At 37.9% G+C, this 25,946-nt stretch overlaps 11 protein-coding genes across 11 annotated transcripts; 5 read left to right on the top strand and 6 right to left on the bottom strand.

Annotated features, from left to right (window-relative positions):
* Positions 1 to 545: 545 nt before the first annotated feature.
* On the top strand, positions 546 to 2,915 carry SOCG_01678 (triacylglycerol lipase). Its single transcript, XM_013164631.1, has 3 exons — positions 546 to 720; positions 775 to 991; positions 1,047 to 2,915. Exons 1-3 carry the CDS (start codon positions 669 to 671, stop codon positions 2,689 to 2,691), a joined length of 1,914 nt encoding a protein of 637 aa, XP_013020085.1. The 5' UTR covers positions 546 to 668; the 3' UTR covers positions 2,692 to 2,915.
* SOCG_01679 (ATPase with bromodomain protein) lies at positions 2,671 to 8,089 on the bottom strand. The gene has a single exon (XM_013164632.1). It carries the CDS (start codon positions 6,423 to 6,425, stop codon positions 2,895 to 2,897), a length of 3,531 nt encoding a protein of 1,176 aa, XP_013020086.1. The 5' UTR covers positions 6,426 to 8,089; the 3' UTR covers positions 2,671 to 2,894.
* Positions 8,090 to 8,978: 889 nt separating this feature from the next.
* On the top strand, positions 8,979 to 9,770 carry SOCG_01680 (ubiquitin family; the record flags this gene model as incomplete). Its single annotated transcript, XM_013164633.1, has 1 exon — positions 8,979 to 9,770. One exon carries the CDS (start codon positions 8,979 to 8,981, stop codon positions 9,768 to 9,770), a length of 792 nt encoding a protein of 263 aa, XP_013020087.1.
* A 476-nt stretch (positions 9,771 to 10,246) lies between these two features.
* Positions 10,247 to 11,519, top strand: SOCG_01681 (40S ribosomal protein S10). Its single transcript, XM_013164634.1, has 2 exons — positions 10,247 to 10,382; positions 10,614 to 11,519. Exons 1-2 carry the CDS (start codon positions 10,307 to 10,309, stop codon positions 10,967 to 10,969), a joined length of 432 nt encoding a protein of 143 aa, XP_013020088.1. The 5' UTR covers positions 10,247 to 10,306; the 3' UTR covers positions 10,970 to 11,519.
* A 73-nt stretch (positions 11,520 to 11,592) lies between these two features.
* Positions 11,593 to 12,699, top strand: SOCG_01682 (dolichol-phosphate mannosyltransferase catalytic subunit Dpm1). Its single transcript, XM_013164635.1, has 2 exons — positions 11,593 to 12,242; positions 12,307 to 12,699. The coding sequence occupies exons 1-2, from the start codon at positions 11,679 to 11,681 to the stop codon at positions 12,451 to 12,453; spliced, it is 711 nt and encodes a 236-aa protein (XP_013020089.1). The 5' UTR covers positions 11,593 to 11,678; the 3' UTR covers positions 12,454 to 12,699.
* Positions 12,700 to 12,766: 67 nt separating this feature from the next.
* On the bottom strand, positions 12,767 to 16,406 carry SOCG_01683 (phosphatidylserine decarboxylase Psd3). The gene is made up of 7 exons (XM_013164636.1): positions 16,078 to 16,406; positions 15,968 to 16,027; positions 15,676 to 15,900; positions 15,132 to 15,618; positions 14,044 to 15,089; positions 13,819 to 13,993; positions 12,767 to 13,778 (listed from the first exon to the last, which is right to left on the bottom strand). The coding sequence occupies exons 1-7, from the start codon at positions 16,165 to 16,167 to the stop codon at positions 12,964 to 12,966; spliced, it is 2,898 nt and encodes a 965-aa protein (XP_013020090.1). The 5' UTR covers positions 16,168 to 16,406; the 3' UTR covers positions 12,767 to 12,963.
* Positions 16,407 to 16,510: 104 nt separating this feature from the next.
* On the bottom strand, positions 16,511 to 18,386 carry SOCG_01684 (glycine decarboxylase T subunit). The gene has a single exon (XM_013164637.1). It carries the CDS (start codon positions 17,861 to 17,863, stop codon positions 16,694 to 16,696), a length of 1,170 nt encoding a protein of 389 aa, XP_013020091.1. The 5' UTR covers positions 17,864 to 18,386; the 3' UTR covers positions 16,511 to 16,693.
* A 243-nt stretch (positions 18,387 to 18,629) lies between these two features.
* On the bottom strand, positions 18,630 to 19,556 carry SOCG_01685 (19S proteasome regulatory subunit Rpn11; the record flags this gene model as incomplete). The annotated part of the gene is made up of 1 exon (XM_013164638.1): positions 18,630 to 19,556. One exon carries the CDS (start codon positions 19,554 to 19,556, stop codon positions 18,630 to 18,632), a length of 927 nt encoding a protein of 308 aa, XP_013020092.1.
* A 512-nt stretch (positions 19,557 to 20,068) lies between these two features.
* Positions 20,069 to 20,797, bottom strand: SOCG_01686 (uncharacterized protein). Its single transcript, XM_013164639.1, has one exon. The coding sequence runs from the start codon at positions 20,575 to 20,577 to the stop codon at positions 20,218 to 20,220; it is 360 nt and encodes a 119-aa protein (XP_013020093.1). The 5' UTR covers positions 20,578 to 20,797; the 3' UTR covers positions 20,069 to 20,217.
* Positions 20,798 to 21,102: 305 nt separating this feature from the next.
* On the top strand, positions 21,103 to 22,911 carry SOCG_01687 (repressor-RNA polymerase III Maf1). The gene is made up of 3 exons (XM_013164640.1): positions 21,103 to 21,180; positions 21,234 to 21,332; positions 21,644 to 22,911. Exons 1-3 carry the CDS (start codon positions 21,175 to 21,177, stop codon positions 22,253 to 22,255), a joined length of 717 nt encoding a protein of 238 aa, XP_013020094.1. The 5' UTR covers positions 21,103 to 21,174; the 3' UTR covers positions 22,256 to 22,911.
* A 758-nt stretch (positions 22,912 to 23,669) lies between these two features.
* On the bottom strand, positions 23,670 to 24,365 carry SOCG_01688 (cAMP-independent regulatory protein Pac2; the record flags this gene model as incomplete). Its single annotated transcript, XM_013164641.1, has 1 exon — positions 23,670 to 24,365. One exon carries the CDS (start codon positions 24,363 to 24,365, stop codon positions 23,670 to 23,672), a length of 696 nt encoding a protein of 231 aa, XP_013020095.1.
* Positions 24,366 to 25,946: the final 1,581 nt, after the last annotated feature.

Consider the following 25,946-nt stretch of genomic DNA (forward strand, 5'->3'; position numbering starts at 1 on the left):
TTTTCACTGGTTCGGTGCATTGCCTGTCGGGTTTTCTCTTCGCCATATACGTTCGATGACTTGACATCAATGTACCGTTAAAAACACCAAATCGAAAGAATCGGTAGTCTCTCAAATCAATAGTATGTCGAGACAAGAAACTATAATAATCCACTGTTGATCTTTTGCGGTAAATTAGATTGTGCGCCAGCTTGTGGTTGCTTTTTCTCGTTGGCTTTTATATATGATGATGATGGACCACTTTACTAAATCGACCAAACCCGCTGAAAGTGATCCACAGTTAGCAAAACATAAAACTATTCTATGACAGTAAACTTCATTATATTGAGAGAGCTTTCAGAGTAATTCTCTCTTGATTTTTTGTTTCTTTCTTTTTCTATTTCATTTCCCTCTACCAAGGGTAACATCGTAACCTCGTGTAAAATAGACTTGTTTGTAGCGAGCCAAAAAGTTCTGGGGATTGACGTCGTTCTTTGGGTAGTTTTAAAGGAAGGGCGTGAGACAGAAAAGTATTCTTCTACTTCCAACCTGAATCGTTCAAACAACATAGAAATAGTGAACTTGATGTTTAATTTATTGCTTTTTATAAAAATATATTGGTCTGTTTTGTGATTGAAATCTGTTTTGTCTGGTTAGCGTGCTGTTTTCTTGCTTGAAAAATAAGAATCATGAGTGTTTCTGGGAATTTGGAGTTTTTAAATGATTATACCGTACAAGAAGGTAAGGAATCCCATCAAAGTTGATTTCGTTTGGGCTAATGGTTCTCCTACATAGATCTTGATGAATTTGTCAAATACACTTGCGGCTATAACCAACAGAGGGACAAAAAGATCGAGTATATCATTGCACAACATGATTGGAACCCTGTATATGAGGCTGTATTGCCAAAGAAGCCAAAGTCCGGAAAAGATGAGAAACGAGAAGGCTTCATGTACCCAATTTTACGCTGGCCGCTTATGTTTACGGCCTCTATATGTCTCACCGTCGTTGCGTACGTTTTTTGTAATTTTCTTTCTTTCTTCCTTTTTCTAACAAATTTCCTTCAGATTTCTATACTTACTAGACCGTATGTATATCAACTGCTATGAGTACTTCATCGTCTGGCGCGGTCGACCAGCTCTTTTACGACAGCGTCTACAAGACGCCAAGACGTTTGATGAATGGAAGCAACGAGCTCGGGATTTAGATGATTATTTCGGTAATAACGAATGGAAGCTTGACCCCGTATACGACTACTATGACTACTCTCTTTTGCGCACCGTCCTCCGAAGCCTGAGGATTCATCGTCAAAGAGGAGAATGGGCACAACTAAAGTCTACATTGGATGTTTGTGTTCGTAGTAATTTTGCAGCCATTGATAGCCCTATGCTTTATTCACGCACATACTCTGGCACAAAAAAACTCGTCGAGGACTATATTGACGAACTTGCGCAGTGCTTACAGGTTGTCATTGATAAAAAACTATATCCGCCTCAAGAAAGATCTCGCATGTTTGAATACTTTTCCCATAATTATGGCCGTACTGCCCTCTGTTTGTCTGGTGGTGCCTCTTTCGCTCTTTACCATACAGGCGTTCTTGCAGCACTTTTGGACCAAGATCTCCTTCCTAACGTGATTACTGGAACAAGTGGCGGAGGTATTTTGGCTGCTCTTGTTTGTACTCGAACAAACGACGAACTTCGCCATCTACTTGTACCTGAACTAGCTCCCAAATTTCAAAGTGATATAGGAAGCTACATTGACTGTGCGAAACGATACTTCCAGACTGGAGCCCGTTTTGATGAAAATGTCTGGGCAAGAACTTGTATGTTTTTTACCCGAGGAAGTATGACTTTCGCCGAAGCTTATAAAAGAACTGGCCGAATTCTTAATATCTCTGTTATCCCCAGTGATGCTCACTCACCTCCTAAATTAATCAATTATTTAACTTCCCCCGACACCGTGATATGGAGTGCTGTCATCGCTAGCTGTGCTGTGCCGGGAATCCTAAATCCTATACCTCTCATGACAAGAGGTCCATCAGGAAAGCTGATACCGCACAACTTTGGCAATCGTTTTAAAGATGGAAGCCTTCGTACAGATATTCCTTTGGGAGAATTAAGGACGCAATTTAATGTTCACTTTTCAATCGTCAGTCAAACAAATCCTCATGTTCAAGTCTTCTTTTTCTCCCCACGCGGTACTGTAGGAAGACCTGTTTCCCACAGGAAGGGTCGTGGTTGGCGCGGTGGCTATTTAGCTAGTGCCATTGAACAATATCTCAAGTACGACATGATCAAATGGTTACATGTTATTCGTAGCTTGGAATTGTTACCACGCCCTCTTGGTCAAGACTGGAGTAGTGTTTTCCTCCAAAAATTTGATGGCACTATTACCATTTGGCCAAAAACGAAATTAAAGGATTTTTGGTATATTTTATCTCCCCCTAGTAATGAGCGTTTGGGAAATATGATTGCCGCCGGAAAAGCTGCTACCTTTCCTAAATTAGATTTTATTTCCTCTCGCATCCAAATTGAAAAACTTATTGAGAAAGGACGCGTTATGGACCGATTGAGTACTCTTGGTACATCGATAGATGGAGACGTTGGCACGTCAATAAACAACCAGGATATGGATATCAGTCTTGAGTCCGCTACTGTTAACCCCAATGATATTGCTATAAATCAACCTTACACTTCACCGACACCGTAGTACCCTGAATCCGCCAAAAAACTTACTCATTTTCGAAACTTTTGCGGAGACTTCGAAAATTATGTGATGCTTCATATTTACTTATTAATAGTAACATAAATTTTAATTTTCATGCCTTCCTTATCATATTTATTTAGCATAACTTCTGAAGACGAACAAAAATGACATTAAGGTTTCATTTTATAAATGACATTAGTAGATCATTAAGTGTCGAACTCTAGGTCATTATCCGTAAGCTCTATCAAAGCTTTTGTACACCTGTCAATGACGGAATTTCTATCCCAACTACTCTTCGTATCCCAAATTATTCTATACAACGCTGCATGTAATTGCACCAGTTCTTCGACTGTCAAATCCTCAGATCTGTCCAAAAACAAATCTTTCAAATTCAATAGTTTTCGTTCGTCAAGTACCAACTCTGGTAACTTTTCCTCCTCATAAGTGTCTTCCACTTCAGACTTCTCATCGTGCATTACATTATCATTATGTTCGGTAAACCCATTTGGCTTTGAAAAATTCTTAGCCGAGGTGCCATTACTTAGCGCATCTCCATTCGAATGTCCGTTATTCTCCGACATATTTTCTTGAGAAGCTTTATCTTCCTCGGTTTTTTCAATAAATGAGTTAGGAACCGACATAACCGGAGGCTCTAAATAATTACCTTGAGGAGGAGGACCCGTCACCTCATCCTTAGACATAGAATCCATTGGCATATGGGTTAAGGTCTCTGTCAACATGTCAGGTGGTTCTTCCGTCGAATCATTTATTTCAGCAGAATCTTCCATTTTCTGCTCTTGTTGGTCTTCAGGAAGTTGCATAGTAGCTTTCGTGGCATCCAAATGCTTTTTTAACTTATTCTCTCTTAATTGCCTCCGCTCTTCTTCGCGTACTGCCATACGCTCACATCTTTGAGAAAATTGTTCATCATCCATGTCTTCCAGTCCCAGCAAGACATTAGCATACATCTCCTGAGCACGCTTGACTGTCTCGCTTTCACCTAAACGCAAAGCATCTCGGAGAATAAGCTTTATATCACGAACGAAGTCTCTTGGAGTCCAGTAGCAATTATCCCAAACACGTTTTTCAATTTCTTCTAAGCTCATCATACTAAATCTTTGATTGGTGTCAATTTTACGAACTTCTTCGTCAACTAATTCAAAATTGCAATCTTCTCGTTTGCGATATGAATGGCCTGTTTCAGGATCAACGCAAAAAATATCGTTGTAGTCTATAAGAGGCTTTTTGAACTTGCGATATCGTGTGCGTAAGTTGGATAGGAGGGCATTTAATTTCACTTTAAGCTTATTTAATAACCGCATATCGGCCTGTTTCGTTTGTTTTAAAGTGGTTTTAACTCCCGTCACGGGCGCAGGAGTGGGTGCTAATGGCAATTCAGGAAGTTTTCTCTTTTTCCTAGGAAGTCCTCCAGGTAATTTTTGAGGCGAAGTACGAATAAGATCAATAATCGGCTGAAAGAAATTCTCAATTTTATCACGAGAAGGGTATTGCAACTCGATAACCGATTGTTTCGGAAACCATTCCTTTAACTGAGGGTGTAAATCCTTTCTCGGACTTGTGGAAATAGCAAGAAATAGTATTTGATCAGAAAAATCTAGTCGCTCGAGCAAAGAGGAAAAGGTAGTACTAGCCGAAGGAGGAAGAACGTTTAGCCAGCTATCAACGTCAGGAATATAAATAACACTAGGTGTATGTCGACGAACTTCGGTAAATAAGTGTATGATGGAAGTTTCTATGCTTTGGGTTGAGTCTTGTAACAAAACTGACATATCAAAGGACTGAACATGAACGCCTTCGTAATACTGTAAAACAGCAGGACCTAATGAAACCTGTCCTAATCCTTTCTGGCCGCAAATCAATACCCTTGGCTTGTAAATTCTTAACTTTTCGAATTGGTCTAATTTCTGTTGATATTCAAAATCGTCTTCTCCGGGATCATCATACATTACTTCGTCCAAAATATTCACTTTCGGAGGGATAGGCATGTGTTTGCTAAGATATGAAAGTATCCGATTTAAACTATCATCCAACAAAGGTTTCACCTCTACAGGTAAAGGCTTGTTAAAAGCTATCGAGGAACGGGCTGTAGAAGGAATTATACGCTTCATCGATAGGGCAAAGTCCTTTACCTTGACTTGGATTGTATTAGGATCAAATTGCAGTCTTTTATTACTTTTATAAAGCTGAGGATAAGTTCGCTTTATAGAATTTAAAGCAGCTTCTGTACACAGAGCACGAAGATCAGCACCACCATAACCTTTTGATCGCTCGGCAAGCAAGTCGCAAAGCCATTCTGGTAAAGGGGTTTTCCAACTTCGAGTATGGATTTGTATAATTTTCTTCCTTGCTTCTCTATCTGGTAAAGAAAAGTAAAATTCACGGTCAAAGCGACCAGGTCTTCGCAAAGCAGGATCGACAGCATCTGGCCGATTTGTAGCACCAATAATGATGACCTGTCCACGGCCGTCCATGCCGTCCATTAAGGCCAAAAGAGTAGAAACAATTGAAGCATGTATCTGCTCCTGCTTGCTAGAACGTACAGGAGCAAGACCATCTATTTCATCAAAAAAAATAATACTCGGCTGCGTACTTTTGGCTTCTTCAAACAAAAGGCGTAGTTGACGTTCGGCTTCACCGACCCATTTACTTAAACAATCAGCTCCTTTTCTCATATAAAACGATACTTTTTTATCTTCAGAAGAGCAAGCAGCGGCCAGCGCTCTTGCCAACAAAGTTTTACCAGTACCTGGAGGTCCATGAAACAACACTCCCCGTGGTGGTTGCATGTTGAAAGTTTGAAAAATTTCCGGATAAAGCAACGGAAGCATGACCATTTCCTTCAGTTGATTCACATGGTTATCTAAACCACCAACCGACTCAAATGAGAGAGATGAATCAACGGCAACAGGATCAGAATCAGCTAAATCATTTTTCTCTTTAACACGGCCATAATTTGGAGGTCCTCCTGCACTCGTAGAGTCCGTTAAAGCCTTAATGGTCTTTGCGGATGAACGCTTTACTTTGGCAGAATCACTCTCAGACTCAGATCCACTAGAGTCGATATAAGGCATAAAACTGGAGACTTGGTTTCGTAGCAAATTCCCTACTGCCACTTCAGAGTGTGTTTTTTTCTTTCTGTTTTGGTTGAAAGATGATCCTTCATCTTCTTGATCTTCTACCTGAGGAAACGAGAGAGGGAGACTGTAATTGACTCGACTAGTTCGCTCACGTAGAGTAGGACGATGAACTTCTTCGTCGGAATCTTCATCAGGTCTCTGCGTTCTCAAACGAGTGGAACGTCGTGTACCCGGCCGAAGTGATCTTCTTGTTCTTGCCGACTGAACCAGCGAATCATCGGTATCAGATAAATCTTCAGATTCAGAAGCAATGAATGGTTCATCTTCATCACTTACAACATGATTTCTAAGTCTCCGCTTAGCCCTAGGTTGTAAATCGTCACTACCAAATTCCTCCTGGTCACGTTGAAAAGCATCGTGGATACGTTTATTTGCAGCGAGAGATTGTGACCGATGACGCCGGCGAGTATTTTGGTTGGGTAAAGATTCTTCAGATTCATCACTTTCACCAGAATCGTTATATTCTTCCTCCTTTACATCTTCATCAATAACATTTCCACTTGCTTCCTGAGCGATATCATCTACTTCAGTATCAAGGTCATCAGGAACCGGCTTGCTCTCGTGTTCATCTGAAGACATGATCTCGTGCTCATCAGTAGGATGTAACAAGTCCGCAACTGGAATGGATGATAAATTAGAAAGGGGATAAGAAAAGGAATGACGAGCAGTAGTAATGGTATCAACAGCTTCTTCTTCGGAAGAGTCAAAATCGGTCGGCGCAGAATCCTTTCCGTTCGGTATGCTGTCTAACCAATGGTCCTTTGCCCCAGTATCAATTAGTTTTAAAACAATCGGCCTGTTTCTCCAGATAAAAGGGTTTGAATAATCCACCACTGAGTTGGAATAGCTTCCGAAAGAAGCACCAAAAGGATTGGGGAACGACGTATTGGGCAAAGAGTTGAATATGTATTTGAGAACAAAGTATTACAATGAGATTAATCTCTTAAAGGAGAGATCAACTCTAATAATAAATTTCTCTTTATATCCTTCGTATGAATCTTGCCGAAGAGAACAACTCAACGTTGAATCAACTTTTCAGAGTTTAAGAATCCTGTGAAGGGAAGAAAAGTAAATGTAAACGTAAAGCAAAGTTATCGTTGCTTATTTTTTAAACTTGGAAAGTGATATGTAATAACCAGTCCTCTAGAGGGAGAAAAAACAGCGTGTTCTATCGTTGCCAAAAGACGTGTTAAAAAATGAAAGCGAAATTGCCAGTTCAATTGCTTTCTTAATTAGTTAGCTTTCAAATTAATCAACCAAAATTTTCTTCCAGAAAGATTAGAAAGCAGAATACGGGTGCAATGGATTATGTAAATGACCTTTTGCAAGGAATAAACCGAAACCCGCTCCAATTGCAATGAAATATACAGATAAAATTAACTGCTTTTTTAAAAAAATAAAAAATAAAAAAGAGAACGATGGAATAAGGAGTAATGGATGGAATTTACCACAACCAACCCAAGGGTTTTATTTTTATCTTCTTTGAGCTAACAGAAGACAACAATATTGAAGTATATTTCTCTTGGTTATATCCAACCTTCTATAGCTTAGCAGAAATTGAAGGTTTTTCTTTTAACTTGTTTAAAGAAAAAAAGAAAATGCAATCCTACAACGGACGCGAGGACAAAGTCTTCAAAGTAACTATGCGTTTCTGAAATGCCCACTACGGCTAAAAAGTGAGAAGCAAAAAGCACCAAAAAGACGGTTCTTTTTTCCGTTTTAGAATGGTTGGAGTTTCAATAAGATGACAAAGAGTGGTGTAGAATGCCAGGACAAAGAAGCCCTATGTACTGCCACCACCACCAGCAGCCCTGGCAAGTCTGTATTCATAAAGCTCAAAATGGGAGCATGAAAGCCACCAAACCACAAGGTAAAGCTACAGAAAATTTCAGTAGAATATAATTGGTATCAAGAAGTGAATGAGATTCGTTTATGATTCACCAAAAATGCATGCCGGCTTTTTAGACTTAGCACTGTTCCTACAGGCTATTTATTTAATGTCTCTTGCTTCATAGGTACTGAATCTTGGTGGTGAGTTTTGCAATGATATTGTCCGTCAAGAAGTGAAGAGACCGGGTAAAGCAAAATCGGTTTAACATTGAAGTAATTATTTATTTATTTTCTTTTTCTTATTTTTCCTTCTTAACTAATTGGAATAGATGGTGGTTGTTTATGGTCTCGTTCAACGAAGAGTAAGAATGTTACATGGATGCTCAAAATACAACAGTTAACAGTGGAGGAAGGGAAGACTACAAGAGGAAAGACCATTTCATAAATAAACAGCTTGATTTTTGTGAGTATTTTTCAATGTTTTAACCCTGACATGGTGGTAACTGGTGGTTTTATTGAAATCTTGCCATTGTATCAGAATTCTGCTTGAAGGGAATCTCAAATGAAACCGATTGACCATGAAAGAGAACCTTCTGATTTAAATAAATGAAGAAAAAATTGAGTCAAGTTTTCGTATGGTTTACATTTTCGAGCAATAATTTTTCTCAAAGTCGGTTTCATAAAACTTTACGGTATTTACTTTGGTTGAATAGGGGAAAAAATGATGATTCTGAATATAATAGGTAGGAATAGGTTATTTTATAATCTATTGATCTTGTTGCAGGGCTATATTCCTAAGGAAGGAATGATATGACATGAGGATGTACAAGCTTTTTAAGGCAATCTTAAGTCAGCGAGATGTACCGAATCCGATGAATCTGAATCATTTTCTCTAGATTTATTCTAAATTTTTCCTCCATTACCTTCTTGGTCGATGAAGAAAAGTCTGTTGAAGAAATTGGTAAACCGGGGGGTTTTCACTTTACTAGTTGCTCTTTTCTGAAGCTACATACCTTTGTTTTATTATCCATTATTTTTCTTTTTGAAAAGCCAACTTATCCAGAAATACTCGATGTTGCTGTTGTTTATTGACCCATATATCAGTAAATTTGAAAATTGATCACCAATTGTTGTTATTGGGTTTTTTCTTTAAAAAAAAATAAAAAAATAAAAAGATTCTTTTTCTACTGGTTCTTTATGGGAGCCTAAGTCAACGTTACCATTTAGCCACTGCCAATATATATGTGTCCTGCGGTACTCGCCTTGTTTGCCCAATCCATATACCTTGGTCAGTTTTCCAACATGGAACAAAAGACGGTATTTTTCAATGGATTTCCTTCCAAAAAGGTTGTTCAAGTCCATTTGAATGCTTATTCAACCTTAGAACAGGCATTGGTTCAAGCTTTTGGCAAAGAAGCTGAACGTCTTCTGAGTTCATTTTATTTGACACATGAAAGCCGAATTGTTTCCCCCTCTACCTCGATATGTAGTTTGGAAGCGAATGTTTCAAAGCCAGACGTAAATCTCTATCTTCAAGGTCGACTATTAGGAGGCAAAGGTGGATTTGGTAGCCAGCTACGAGCTGCCGGTGGTCGGATGTCAAAAAAGCGCAATGAGCAAGAAAATCAAGATTCTTGCAGAGATTTGGATGGTAATCGTCTTGGAACCGTTCGTGAGGCGAAAGAATTGTCTGAGTATTTAGCCAAGAAACCCTCAGAAAGTCGAGCTAGAAAGGAAGAGAAAAAACAAAAGTTAAAAAAGCTTCTTTCTACAGAACAAAATGTTTCCCGGTTCGATGACCATGAATTTTTGGAAGATTTAGAGAAATCTGTATCTGAGACACGCAATGCTTTTCAGTCTTCTTTGGCTCATCGTCGTGGTTCTTCTTCGGCTGTCTCTTTTTCCTCTTCAGATCAAAGTGTTTTGAATGAGACCGAGTCATCTTCTTCCAACAAGGGAAAAGAGTCTTTGAAAGAAGGCGTGCAATCTCACGATCCCTGGCTTCAACGTATGGAAACGAATGCCTCTGAAGAAGATGACAATGAAGATGTACAAGTCAAAGCACTGGATGGTTGGGATGATGAATTTGTATAATTAGGTTATTATTTGCTTACGATTTATGAATTGGGAATTGCTGGATCAAACTAAAATGTAGATGCAATCATGAATGAATATTTCTTACAATTATAATTGCAGTGACGGTTGATAAATAGCTTTGAAAGTTATGCCTGAAAAGGTCTTTCCTTCAAAATAGAAAGATGGGATTGGATTCACTCATACGCTTCAAGATCCATACCGATCATTCTCCTTGCTCCAAATTAATGCTTTCAATTTCTAAAATCTTCTACAAACTTTTTTATTCTTGAAACATATTCTTTTCCTAATGGATCAGATTATAGAATTAGAATCGACGACATTTGCCATTTACCGAGGATAATATGGACGCACTAAACATATTATCGCGTTTTACTGTATACGCGTTATTATAGATTCTTCCTTCTTGGTGGAATTAAGATCTATTAAAAAAATTAACCCTAACCTATTAAGTTGTGACTGGTTTTACAAAGTCCAAACTGCTCAGAATGAGATTCTGACAACATTGGTAATTTCGGCTTTACCTTGAACTGAAGATGCTTATCCCTAAGGAGAACCGCAAGGCTATTCATCAAACTCTTTTCCAACAAGGTGTTTTGGTTGCCAAGAAGGGTATGTAAACTGAATCCTGAAAACAGCACAACGCTCGTTTATATCTAGTCGTACTATGTATGGCGATACCCAGTGAAAAACAGCGGGATTCACCTTTGACTAGAGTAACGAGTCTTTGTTGTACTGTTTTCTATTTGCTGAAACTATATTGTTTCATAAAGCATAAATACAAAAGTCTTTAAAGTGTTTGAAAAGCTCGTCAATCGGATCTAGTTACTAATCGATTGTTAGACTTCAACCTTCCCAAGCACCCTGAAGTTGGTGTTCCCAACTTGCAGGTTATCAAGGCTTGCCAATCCTTGGACTCTCGTGGTTACATCAAGACCCGTTACAACTGGGGTTACTTCTACTACACTTTGAACAACGAGGGTGTTGAATACTTGCGTGAGTACTTGCATCTTCCTGCTGAAGTTGTCCCTGCTACTCACAAGCGTCAAGTCCGTGCCGCTGCTCCCCGTGCTACTCGCCCTGAGCCTCGCGAACGTGCTGCCGCTGATGCTGGTTACCGCCGTGCTGAGAAGAAGGATGATGCTGCCGCCCCCGGTGGATTTGCTCCCTCTTTCCGTGGTGGATTTGGTCGTCAATAAACTGAATAGGACGATGGTTCATCTTTAATTTTTAGTCCCTCGTATCGTTTGATAAACCTTGAAAAAGTATTTGTAAGTTACTATATATCTCTTGTAATGAATGTGGAAGGAATGAGTACTTGGGACTATTATTATTTGTGCATGGACGGAATAGGCTTTTTCCTGAATCGAATCTATACTAGCGGTTATTCTAGGGAAGGCATTATGGATATTTAGAGGATTGTAATTTTGTTCATTCATAGTGTAGAAGTGAAAGGGAATTCTTGTCACCTTGACTTCGCCTGTTTCAATAGAAGAGTTGAAATGAATCATGAATTGTACAATTCTGTAAGTAATAAACGTGTAGAAAATAAGAATAACTCCCATTGGCGACGCATCCTTCTTGCATACGATCGCTTTTCCATGTTTAGCCTCTTTCAAACTCTTTCTTTAGTTTCTCCTTGAACCCTGTGATTCTTCAATCAGCAAAACCATTTATCTTTTTTAGTGCTGCTCGCAACATTCATTCCCTTTCAATAAAATCGAGATTGTTTTGTTTACTTAATAGTGAAGGGTAGCCTTGGATCACTAAAATAAATACTGCATTGCGTATAATGTTGATAACTTATTTTGCTCTTTCCCATAAGACTCGTTATCCTGAATGTGTCAGACAATTCCACTCTTCTTAGTACTTTTACTTTTCTGAGAAGTCAAAGAAATTAACAGTAAAATGTCTAAATATAGCGTGTTATTACCTACTTATAACGAGAAAAGAAACTTGCCAATTATTACTTATCTAATTGCACGTACTTTCGAGCAAGCAAATTTGTCTTGGGAAATCGTTGTGATTGATGATGCCTCTCCAGATGGAACTCAGGAAGTAGCAAAAGAGTTGCAAAGAATTTACGGTGAAGAAAGAATTCTCTTAAAGCCCCGTGCTGGGAAGCTGGGTCTTGGTACCGCCTATATTCACGGATTGAAGTCTGCTACTGGTGACTTTGTGATTATTATGGATGCCGACTTCTCTCATCACCCAAAGTACCTTCCTGAATTTATTAAGTTACAGAAGGAAGGTAACTACGATATCGTTTTGGGGACTCGCTATGCTAAGGACGGTGGTGTTTATGGATGGAATTTGAAGAGAAAGTTGATTTCTCGTGGAGCCAATCTTTTGGCTAGTACCGTTTTAGGAACTGGCGTCTCTGATGTTACCGGAAGTTTCCGACTTTATAAGAAACATGTTTTGGAAACCTTGATGAAAGAAATTACTAGCAAAGGATATGTTTTCCAAATGGTATGTCTTGTTTGTTTATGTAGATGTCTACTTGATCCTAGACAGAAAAACTAACGATTTGTAGGAAATGATTGCTCGTGCTCGACAACATAATTATAGTATTGGTGAAGTACCTATCGCATTCGTTGATAGATTATATGGTGAAAGTAAACTTGGTATGGATGACATTATCGGGTATTTGAAGGGTGTGCTTTCCTTAGTCTTCATTTGAGCATATAAACTGAAGCACACAGTATTTACGAGTTTATCAGCCTCTTGGTTTTATCATTTCTTGAGTTCTTTTTTTCGAGAGCATTCATTAAGAAATTTCCTATTACTATAATGGCCTATATTTAGATTTTAATGAGTGATTAGTATTCGAGTTTGCTTAATACTCAAAAGATGTTAATATGATTGATGCATACAGTATGGTTAGCTTACGTTTTCTAGTAATGCAAGACAGTAAGTTGAGTCGAACAAGTGCTTGCAAGATTTGCACATATGCATGTTCTTTTTTTTTGCTTTACAATTGAAATCTCTAAACATTCCAACGATGCAGAATATAAATTAAACACACATACACTAATCATAATCTACCGGTTGTGTTCTTCAAGATGCCCGAAATGATATATTCAAAATTAACATAAATAAAACAAAAATGATAAAGGTTTAGTAGAGGAAATCGTTATTCAATTTTCTCAAGATTTTATCGACATAAAGTCAAAACAAATAGAATTACATCTCAATTTTCTGTTTTAGCCAACGATTGCCCGGAAGCTTTTCCAATGTTTTCTCCCATTCTAATCAATGTTTCAGTCGTTTCTACCGAACTTTGCAAAATGTCATCGTCAAATATTACCTGATTTTCTTTTAGAAACATTACGATTGTACTGCCGCCATACTTAAAATAACCCAGTTCGTCCCCGCGTCTCACCTCTTGGCCTTCGCCAACGGTATGTTGGATGCTACCAACCATCATAGCGCCTATACAAACATACATAACCCGACCAAACTGAGGGGATTCAATAGGCATAACGGTTCTGGCATTTTCACCAAGAACATCCAAGGACGATCGGACAGCCATAGGGTTGACAGTATAGTATTGGCCGTCAATGGCACTAAGTTTTCCAACCTTGCCGTCTAACGGAGAATGAAACCTATGGTAATCTTGGGGAGCCAAACGAAATATACAAATGGATCCTTCCGTATATTGAGATGCTTCTTTTTCGTATTCTGGTCCAAGTAGACGAGCTACAGAAAATTCCGATCCTTTAATCCAATAGGTTCTAGCACTACTAATTTTGTCGTAGACGGTCAATCGACTATCAGCTGCCGAAACAAGGATATTTGAATCCTCTGGCGAAGCCAGGGGTCTCGCGCCTGGCTTCAATCTTCTATAAAAAAACTCATTAAAGGTTCTATATTCATTAACCGGTTTTTCCATTTCATCAGTATTCAAATCAAAAAATTTAATAAAGGGAACAATATCTTTTGTTGATAATGGAGAATCATACTTTATTCCTTGTCTGATCGTCAACGATCGCAATAATTTTCGAACTAAAATAAGTATTAGTATAAGAAAAGACAGTTATCATACCTCGTGTTCCTTCCATTCGCCGATTTCGTATACCCCGATATAACAAGCGTATACCAACCCGAACATAAGCGTTCATTTTTTCTTCCACTATCTGCCCTGTCTTACGATTTCGCACCAATGTTTTTGCTGAAGTCGATCCTAGCTTATGCGATCCATATGCTACCTTGCTAAAGACCTATATTGCTGTTAGCTAAAAGTTAATTGACAAATGATAAAAGAAAATACCTTGGTAAACCACTTTCTTTGAGCTTGGTTCAAGGTGAGATAATTGGACATCATTAACCTATTCACACGTTTCCAGTCATGGCTAGCACAAGTTGCAAGATGAACAGTAGCTCGGTATTGGTCCATTTTGTCTAGCTCACATTTCATACATAAGGGGCACTTATGTAAACAGACCAGAACCAACTCGTTGGTATTAGTGTCTACTGCATCTGAGTCTTCGGATATCTCAGAACTTTGGACTGGAGTTGATTGACCACTGCTGTCAAGCCGTGAAGAACTTGACCGGTGTATTGAATGACTCGATTCCCGATTATAGATGAGGTATGTTAATTTTTCAAGACATATAACAGCTTCATCAAGGCTGATTGCTTCCTCATCCTTATCTGAATATTTATGTAGTATATCTTCAAACAAAGAATCAATGATGGCAGCTGGTACGTTTGACCCCAAAGAATCCAATACAGCGTACATGCCTAGCTTTGAAACTTGCCCATTTTCAACCTCTCCGTATTGAGATAGCATGACTCTCCAAAACTTCTGACGAACCGCAGCAAAAGGGAAAAATATAGCTCGAAAAGTAAGTACGGCGGGTTCTGTTTCTGGTCGAGGATCTTTACAAAACAGTTTAAGAGGTATACTTTTGGTGACAACATCTGTCTCCAAATTATTTTCGACAGCAGATGAGAAATCGTCCACAAGTTTCTCAATTGGCTGTGGATAATTTTCTTTGGGAACCTCACTTTTTTCATAAGCTTCACCTCCATCATTAAGTTTATAAAGTCCGGTGTCAGGATCAGGCTGAGCAGAAGCGTTAATAATGCTCTGTATATCAACAGAGCATGCTCCAACTGAATCATTTAAGGATATTTTGTCATGATCAATGACTTTAAAAATAATATCATAATTTTTTTCTAATGTACCCACTTCAAATAGAAATTTTTGATTATAAACGGGATTCAGGTTATGCCTGACCCTTTTTGTACGGAAAGTATTTTTTGAAAAGGACATGATCACGAATGGGTCCATGTCAAATCCGGTATGAAAAACTATGTAATAACAGTTAGAAACGTTCTTATAAATAACCATACCATTTTTTAAGGGAGGTAAATTAGAAATGGAATCAATTTCCACAAAGGTAAATCCTAACAGATCCGTAACTTGATTTCTGGTAATGCTAAAGGGCTGTTTTAACTGCTTCTTTACTTTTGGTTTTACTTCATACGTCTCCTCCATACCCGAGTCGTCCACGGGATAAAAAGAGTCGCTCTCAGGTAAATTGGATTCAGACTCGGCCAAGAAACTAGAATCTTCTAAATCAGACTCGATGTTATTTAATTCAATTTTTTCTAATGATTTCGAAATGCTATTTGACTGCTCATCTGCGTTTTCGGAAGATAACTGCTTCTCTACATCTTCTACCCAAGCTTGAGCAAGACTAGCAGAATCTGCTTCTGGATTCCTAGGGTCATAAAGGCTGTATTTCAATCGGAATGTTCCTAAGGGTTTTACCTGCAAACTCTCGGAAGACTTTAGCGAACTGCTTTTCAGAGGTGGATATATGGGGCATTGTTGACTCTGATAAATGCATTAGTATTTTTATGTTTTACCATGAATTAACTTGATTGTATATACCTCTTGTGAAACCATCCTTAGTAGATGATCCAATCTTATAAGTGATTCTCCCAGTGTGTACTTCCTTCGTTTCTGTTTGCAACTGAAGCATAAATGGAATTCGAGGTCTTGGTAGTCTGTTGGAAGGGGCATATTTAGAGTCATTAAAGAATTATTATTGACAATTTTATTCGTCTGAACATTTTCGATTACGGCTCGGTATTTTTTGTACTTTAGTTTTATGTACTGAAACACACAAGTTAGTCTTCAACGATAAAAAACAAATTTGAAGCATCGTAATAATTCTACTTACCAAACAAGAATCGTTCTCAGAAGTGGTATCTGGAAGCGCGTTTTCATCTATGTCCGTAACCTTCTCAGGTTAATTGATTTGTGTCTTCAAGCAACCCGAAAGCGACTTACACCTTCTACCTCTATTTTAAGGATTATTAATCCGTTTCTAATTCCTTTCTGAAGCGAATTATAGCTTCTCTCCTTTTTTGTAAAAGCCATTTTTGTATAATCTCATTCAAACAAGATGAAGGAGAATCAATAATGAGCGTTACTAAATCGAGATTATGACAGTAAAGTAAAGATATAAACCATCTATATTAATAAAATAAGATCCACAAAAAGACCGCTTTAAATGTTGCGAATAATAAGTTTACGTATATTCCATTCAGTTGGAAGTAGATTTACGTCAGGTAACGTGTTTCTTTGTTAGCTATTTCGTGAAATGCTGATAACAAAGTCCAAATAAGTATAAAGAATGTAGCCAGTTCATATATTTTAATTAAAGGTTATTGTTCATTTCCATTGTAATTGTATTAAGCAATAAAAGAAGACTATTTATAGCATATAAAACTCATGTGATAGAAAAATAGGAAGCAAACTAATCTGATAATTACAAAATGAAGCGAACCGAGAAAACTGGAAATACAACTCGATATCGATCAAATGGATTAATTAGAATAATAGATGTAGGAAGAAAAGGAGTGAGGGATAGGTACAAGAAGGAATGAGAATCAAGGGTAAATTATCATCTGTAATATTTGGAGGGAACGAAAGGCATACGAACCACCGTAGCAGGTTGAAGTTTATTACGGACCTTTACATGAACCGAAGTACCAGTCTTATGGAATCCAGTAGTAACGTAACCCATAGCAATGTTTTTACTTAGAGAGGGGGAAGGACATCCAGAGGTAATGTTGCCCACTTGGACTCCGTCAACTTCAATGATGCTACCATGGCGGGCCGGAGCATTTTCAATTATGAAACCCACACGGCGGCGAGAAGCACCTTCTTTAATTTCTTTCAGAATTCGGCTACTACCGATAAAATTATTTTCTTCTCTTCTACGTTTTCCAACGATCCACGAGAGTGAACCCTCAACAGGAGATGTGGTGTCATCAATGTCGCTGCCGTATAAACACATACCTGCTTCCAAACGCAAGGTATCACGAGCCCCAAGACCAATCGGACGTACGTTTTTATTAGCTAAAATGCTCTGAGCAAAATCTATAGAAGCATCAGCCGGGACAGAAATTTCAAATCCGTCTTCACCGGTATAACCACCGCGAGAGACGAGACACCGAATACCCTTGAAATCAACGTAAGCAGACTGACCAAACTTAAGCGCTGAAAAATCATTGGAAGGTGCAAGACTTTGAATGACTGTCGCGGTTTCGGGGCCTTGGATTGCAATTAATGCACGATCTTGTACACGTTCAAGCTCGACACCTTTCCAATTTTCAAGATGGCTTTTTAAATTGGCTTCATCTTTTACACTGCACGCAGCGTTAGTGACAACGTAGTATGTATTATCATCATGCTTAGCGATAATTGTATCATCAATGATTCCACCTTGTTCATTTGTAAAAGCACTCAAGGTAGAGTGGAATGGAGCGAGCTCTTTTAAAGATGAAGGTGTAATACTTTCTAGGTATGCAGTAGCATTCTCACCGCGAATAAACCACTGAACCATATGGCTTACATCAAACAAGCCAGAATGTTCACGAGTCCATCTGTGGCTTGCACTGATCGTTTGATCCTTATATTGCAAAGGCATAGAAAATCCGGCAAACGGTACGATTGTCGCCCCTGCATTGACATGAAGGTCGTACAAAGGAGTATGCTTTAAAGCAGATGAAGAAGAGTTGGCTCTTTTCATAACAGAGGGAAGAATACGGGATTTTATAGAAGCAGACATATTCAAACAAACCAGAAATATATTTTACAGTATTAGAATGTCTACGCGCCGAGAAAACAAAAGCAGAACTCGGCAATCTTCAAAATTGCAGTTATGTAGTAGCTTCAATAACGGTTTAAAAAAAATAATAACTGATTTTCCTGTACGAGCAGAATGGGTAGGTTTCAAATAGCAATGTCTAGTATACAGATAAAAGTAGTCGTATGGGTTTGCCTTTCGTCCTAAGATGAGATCTTCGGAAAAAGAAGTACGAAACTTATCAAGCTCCAGATTTTACCAAGATACAGCAATCAATTTCGAAATGATGAAGCATCGTAAAAGTTTTTAAAACGAAACAATTGAATGATGCTAACTTCTGCATGGCTGGTACGATTGTTAAGAAAAATGATGAATAAACACCCTCATAGAAGATAGGCGGCAGAATTGTTGGAAGTGTATAATGTTTTGAGATTTATTTTCTATTTACCCAGCATAATTATAGAGACACCAAAAGTACATTGAAAAGGAATCTAAAACACTAGCGTACTTTGGGAATTCGTCTGTCTCAAATCAACATATAGCGGGTTGTAATAACTAAGGTAAGTTTCTAAAACAAACAATCACACCCTTATAGAACAAAACGTTAAATAGGATTCTTGTTTCATGACCATCATCATGCTTATAGCTTATGAAAAGAGTTCGAAGCTACGAAATCGTGGTTCAATAAATGAAAAGAGCAACTCATAATAACACGAAAATCGATTTTTTGACATAAAAAGAATAACCATTAAAATACAACAGAATCTAACATGCCAGCCAGCATGGAAGAAATGTTCATATCAATACATTGAGAGACTTCAGAGTCCAAATGCTTTTTGGGATCTTGTTTACCAACATATTGGATTCGAAGTTGTTCAGGAGTCAAAGTAATCTCATTCTGAACACGTTCAGTATATTGTTCAGAAAGAGATTTCATGCGTTCCATAGTAGCTTGGTTTTTGTTGGCAGCAGCATCAAAATTATCCAACAGAAGGCCGTGAGCCCAAGGTTGCTTGTGAAGATTCAAAAGCATAAGTTCTTCTAATTCTGTCTTTTTATAGTTAATTCGGAGAGAGTAATAATGTCTTCCCAAGCCGTGGATGAGAGCTTGGATGCTGGGCTTATTGATGTGACCCAAGTTAGAGGTCGTTTGTCTGGGCTCTTGACCCATCATTAAAGTGGAGGGATTAATTAAGCGGAAAGCATCAATGACAACTTTTCCTTTGACGGATTGAATGGGATCTACGACAACAGCGACAGCACGAGGAGTCAGCTGTTCAAAGGACTGTTGAGTGTTGATATCTACGCTAGAAAGCCAGCAACCAAAACCAGGGTGGGAATGATACCAACCAACTACCATTTCAGGTCGACCAGTTTGCTTAAGCATGTCCATCATGTTCTTTTGGAAAACAGGGTCCACGGCTTCTACACTAACACCAGTACCTGACTGAGGCATGGCAAAAACGTCAACGACACGAACAGTGAAATCGTCTACAAATTCACCAAGCATCAAACCCATAACTTCCATGGGAGTACCGTGGCGACCGTGACGAAGCATTTTCAAAAGTGCAAGAGAAGAGATATAAACACATTCGGAATTGTCAACAAGAGGTTGGTCACCCATGACACCAGCACCCATGCGTGCTCCTTGTAACAAGCGTTGTAAGGATTCCATAACGAGGATATGACAAAGAAAAGATAGAACTTGAAAACGTAAATGTGTATGCTTTTACGAATATACGTAACAAATAGAATACAAATAGCTCCTTCGTTGGTAAAGGTTAGAAAGCAAAATCCGAGAAATTAATTGAAACGACGAGTAAACGTAAAACTTGTTCGAAAAGAATCGCTTTCAGGTTTTTCTTCCCAGAAATGGTTTCTTGTAAAGAATTTAAAAAGGTATCGTATAATATAAGAGTCCAAACAAACAAATATAAGATGGACAAATTTCTTCACCTACACTGCTACTGTTGTTGGTAATGCACAGGTTTCGCTGTTTCCAACTATGACCATGGAAATGCCAAATTGCTATATCTTCGTTAGCCCTCCTTATGTATTTTACTACACTCTTGCATAGTGTTTTATACTTTCTTTCTTTGCGTTATTTTATTTAAGTCAATAGGAAATATATCCTTAAACATTCTACGATATTTACACCTATAAGCATAAAACTTGTTACCGTTGTATGTCCATGTTCGTTAACCCAAATACAGTCGTCATTTCATTTCGTTAAATAGAAAAAATTAAGTGAAAAAAGAAAAAAAGGTGAGGTATAAAGAAAGAGAAGAGAAGAGACGTAGAAAGGAAGATAGAGGAGATAGAAACAGATATCTCATTTAACCAGGGCCAATTTTTGGCATTTCAAAGTGTTCTGACTGATTCTCTAATAATCGATTGTAGTCATCCACTCTGTCCTTATGGGTTTTGAATCGCTCCTTTTTGGCTTTTTCTAAAAGTCGCTTCTCTTGAATAGCTTCAAACTGCCGCTCAGCTTCCGTAGAATCCCTTTCTTCCTCTTTGAAATCTGAGACTCGTAGCATTTGGTAGTCTGATGGGTTTGCTTTCTTGGAATCTTCTTCTTCAGCAGCCAAATGCTGTTCAGCTTTTTCTCCAAGTTTTTTAGAACTTTTCTTTTTCTTTTTTAAAGGCTTTTTCTTGACATTCTTCAGTTTTAATGAGCCGCCTACAAAATCCATGGCAAGCGTAAAGGAAAGTATTCTCAAGACATGTCATATCCTATGTAGTATATACTGCGCTGAAGATGATTGACAATACTGGGAAGTTCATTGAAATGTTTCTTTCAGGTTTTATTTGTTCAATGATTTTCAAGAAATTTGTTTTTAGGAAATGAAAGTATCGAATTCATTTTCATCTAGTATCCTCCACCCTTAAAGAGCATAATGGAAACGATTTCCGTACATAACCACCGAAAGTTCAATCCGTATTTATAAAGAAGTTTCATTAAATTCTAGTGTTACATTTTCAAGCTTTAGTTAACCCAAAAGGCTTCGTTTCAAAGCTCGTTCGTAGTACTTATTGATTTTATTTATTTATTTTCATTGTTTATTTACTTTAGAAGCTTTTCAAAGTGCGTTCCATTTTGCAATGTATTATTCGGTAGAATAATGTCTCACAGTAACTATCGGTATGTAGCACTATGCTAGATAACGACATTTTACTGATGTAAGAGCGAGTGACAATTGACGTCGTGTGGTTTATCACTTCAATTGCCTGCCCTTAACCAACATTAAGAAACACAAAAAGAAAGAAAAGAAACCTTAGTAACTATTACTATGAAGGTAAAAGAATTGGTGTTTATAACATGAATTGCTAATACGAACACGATGTGCAGTTTCTTGAACTTGCCGACCTTGACGCGATTAACAACGCGTTGTCATTTGATGCCGACGATTGTCGAATTCATGGGAAATGCGAAATTTACACAACAAAAGTAAGTAATTGAAAGAATACGAAAAGTGAATTAGGTGTTAGTTTTCCTGGAGGACGCTTCTGGATAACGGTCGTAGTGGTTTCTCTTAACTACACTGCCATTTCGCCAAGAAACGCGCTCAGTTTTCCCAAGATGTTAAAAGTTTCCATCAAGAAAGTTTAAGATGTTCGTAGATACGCGTCACGATTTGGATGTTTTGATATTTCTTCTTCCCACTTTCGTGAACCGCACCGTCGAATCCTGTAGTATAATTTTTTTGTTATTTTCATTCCAATTCTCTTTTGTCAATGGCTCTCTAACCATCTTTCTAGTCCACCGGTTCGGATAAAAAATTATACAAGGCCATTGAGTCGCGATGTCAAGAAGATATGCTTGCATTTTCAAGTAGCAAATCGCCTGAGCTTGCTTTTAGTTGGACACAACAGAGCCCGTTTGGACCTCTCGATCAGTCTTCTTCGCGTCGCACATTTATGTATATTGTAGCTACACTAAATGCCTCACACCCCGATCACGACTTCAGTACTCTACAACCGACCGATTTTTACAAAGAGCCTTCACTTTCACGGGTTTTGGACAGCGTGAATGCAACTATCAATGGCATGGGTCGCGGTAGGATAAGTGTTAATCAGCTTTGGGAGACGGTAGACCGACATATAAACCTTTCCGAATGTAACATCTACTCTTATACTCCTGATAGCGATAGTGATCCTTATGGAGATGAGGCTTTAATTTGGAGTATGTCATATTTTTTCTTCAACAAAAACATGAAACGTATGCTTTATTTTTCTTTGCACGGTCTTGGGAAAGAGGGCACGTATCAGAGCCACTATGTCAACGAGGATGAGTCTGTCTTGACACCAGTTCCGGAGGATGGAGAACCAAGCGATTTTGAGGACGATTGGGTAGCCAATATGGATGAGTAATCTGTTATTAATTTCTCCTTCTCCGTAATATCGTTGTATTTCCTTGTTTCACCTTCCGGAATTCCTTTTGCTTTTCTTTTTTGATGATAGATTTTTACATTATTATTTCCTTTTTGAACCTAGTGTCGTCTAATGCTTACAACACAATAATTGCAGCATACTCCAATCTTTTTGCTTCTTTGATTTGATGTCTTGTGAATGCCCTTGTATAATGATAAAAACAAGAGAGTGAGTGATCTTCTTCTTCCCGATTAATTCCAAACTGCCTTTTTGTTACTGTAATATATATGCTTAAGGAAAAGTCTTAATTTTCGAACTCTTGCTATATGATCGAAAACCATTAATACACGTAACTCTCTTTCTTTTCTATTCAAAAGAATCTATATTCCATAAAGTTTATTTATCGCTACTCTTTACATTCGTTTCAATGTTCAGGGCTGAAGCCTGTGGGTTTGTCTTTCAAGATACATCACTAGTCCTTGTTTAAAGAAAGAATCCATGGTTTTTCTTTTTGTATTTCTTATCCCTTTGCTTTAACTTCTCTGCTTCCTAGCGCCGGTTTACTCGAAAATTGGATGTATATAAATAGAGTCTATAGAGATTTTGTTCCTTATTTTATTAAACAAACTAATATATCTGTATTGCATAAAAACTTGATCTTGACATTTATACAGAACGTAGACTTTGACATACTATATATCCACTGCTTGTTATAGCCAGCTATAATAAGCAATTGGAAAACCTCACGGTGGGAAAGACGACAGTGGCTTCTTAAGGGCCATTTTTAGACTGACTAGGCTTAACAGCAAATCCTATTTCATGGATCCCGAGTAAGTGTTTACTATAATTCTTCTAAAAATATTTTTAAACATTGGCTTGTACGAAACTTACCAAGTATAGATAGCTTTGGAAACCTAGAAATTCGAGAAATTCCAAAAATAAATTAGCACCGAATTCAGCTTTTTCATATTTGACATCTTCCTGCTTCCTGTTTCTGAACAAAATAAATGTTTGTTCCTACACATAAACAATGAATGCAAATATCACTTCTTCACCGAGGATTCTCTTTTTTTCTTGTACTTTCATTTTCATGAAAAAGTAAAAATTCAAATAATCGTTAACATTTTTTCTATCTGCATCGAAACATCTATAAACTAACCATTGTTAAGTTATTAGGAAAAAACCTAAGATCTAAACATGTAAAAAACAATTAAACGAACGAATGCCATGAACCGACACCCACTTACAGAAACACGTTAGTTCAAATACTTACGTATTATAAACATACAAAACGCCTGCTTTGTATGATGAATTATCTAAATAGTTTCCAATTTGGATCAATAGCATAGAAAAAAAGACTGTTGAACAACACGCTAAACAATCTTTTTCTTTTTTCTTTTTGGTGTAAGAACCCTTACAACCATAGTGCTTGACGAAGTTTATCCAACACCCGAGCATCCTCACTACAAGCTACCTTTTCGACGGGTATATCATAAGGAGCAAGGAACTTGGGTGCTTGTACAAGCGGTGGGCCAGCATCGGGATACAACCCATAAGGAATCGTAATTCGTGACAGGTTTGCATCGCAAGATGGCGACACAAGGGAAGGATCTGGAATAGGAGAAGAGTAGGAAATTAAATGCAACTTGTGATTCAAAGAGGTAGTGATACTGAAGGATTGTTTAATCAAACCGTTAGGTTTATAATGCAAACCACGCATACTTTCGTCATCCATGGAACTATCATCACTCATGCTCCCAGCACCACTATCGTCCTGCGGAAAAGAATTTAAAGAGTTATGAGGATCAACTGATGAAGACCGTTTTATATTATCACTAGAAGTTGCTTGGTAAGGTTTGCGTTTTCCTTCCATTTCCCGGTATGTTAAGAAGGAGCCGCTCACACGAGAAGCACTCCATGATTTACCATCAGTCCAACGACGCATTCCAGCTTCCCGTTCGTCCCAAACAAATACGCTACCAGCGCGAATCAAGCTTCGTTCGTGGTCAGAAAGACGGCGTTGTACCCGAGGTAATAAGCCTATTCGGCAGGCCTCAAAGAGGATAATGGCATCCAAAGGAGTTTTGATAACACCGCTATAAGTCTGCATGATAGATGTGATGATATCAAATAGACTTGACAAAACTTTATAGATATCAAATAGTAAACTCTTAGTATAAAAATACGCGCGAGGGTAAGAATGCTTATAATAAATAAACTTTTTTTTTTTTCTTTGGAAATTGAAGTAATTAGCCAAAGAGATAACGGTAAGTCTGTTCGTCCCACACCTCGCAAGGAAAAAAACAAGACTAAACTTGAAAATCACAAGCCTTGAAATAAAGCTTTATATGTACAGTATGAACAAATGGGAAGCAACTAGTTCCTTCCAATTATTCACAAAAACAGATATTCGTATAGTATAGTAACCTTTCTATCCAATTTCCAACAACCAAAAAGACTTTCAATCAAGCTGTAAAACCAAGTAAATTATTTTTGGACGAAAGCAGAAACAATGAACAAGGTCAAACTTGAGTTGCTTTTCTCAACCAGACAATCTTAACTCTGTACCGTGCTCTTCAGCTTGTATGTTAGTCTTCGACAACACTCTTTCGTTTTTATTTTTCCAAACCTGGTCCTATTAATTACAAGACACAGGTCGCCAACAAACGTAAAAATGGTCGTCGATCTAGCACTATACTTTCGGAGACGTGAATATATCGATGTGCCAAAGAGTTTGCTTTAGAACTAAAACTTTGGTCGTATAGATATACTCAAAAACCAGCCGACGCTAACCTCCAACCTTGGAAAGCAACAAAGACTTCCAACAGGAGCAACGGTTTTGAACGTAATTCTTTGCCAAGCCTCTGTGAGTAATCGTCAAACAGACGCTTATCAAGGGTGACAAGAAGCTCTCGATTTCCAGCTTTTAATAAGCAACGCTGTTGTTTGCGAAGGAAAAAGGTAGATATACTAGGGTTAAAAAAAGTTTTATATGCGAAGGAGCAGTGACCCTTTTAGCGAGTTACAAAAATTTTAGCTTCACAACACCGTGCACTTATGTGTGCGCACACACCAATTAAGCAAGTCACAGAAAAATTTTATATCACTGTTTAGATGAGATAAAGTGAAGGTAACGCTTTTCGGTAATTTCCACTCTATTCGTGACTATTTTACCAAGTTTGACATCTTAATAACCCTTTAAAGAGGAGTGATGTAAACAAAAGACGTTGTAAGGGAAAAATTAAAACTGCTACAATACTCTTGTCAAAGGAATTGCGCATTTCAGAAGTTGTTTGAGAGCAGTGGCAAGGAAAGTGGTACAGCCTTCTCTTGTCAATACATAAGTATGAATTCATATACTTGACAAGAGCTAGAAAAGACCATTTCATGGACGAGAGTTCGGAAACAAAGCAAGGGATTCATTCATTCATTCATATACTTTTACTTTCCATGATTTAAAAGAACGAAGATTTAAGTTGTGCGGTTTCATCAAAGTAGAAAATATCATAGCTTTTCTAAAAAAGTTCCATAGGTTTATTCAACTTCATTAAAGGTTGGTAATAGATACAAATTGATTCATAAACATCAATAGAATCAAAAGAATAGGAAATAAATAACACAGGGATCAGTAGATGTGCCTCAACAACGGAAGATTATATGTAGGTTAACAAAGAAAATTACGATGCAAAAG

Source organism: Schizosaccharomyces octosporus (genome assembly GCF_000150505.1).
Source record: "Schizosaccharomyces octosporus yFS286 unplaced genomic scaffold supercont6.3, whole genome shotgun sequence".
Taxonomy (NCBI): Eukaryota; Fungi; Ascomycota; class Schizosaccharomycetes; order Schizosaccharomycetales; family Schizosaccharomycetaceae; genus Schizosaccharomyces; species Schizosaccharomyces octosporus.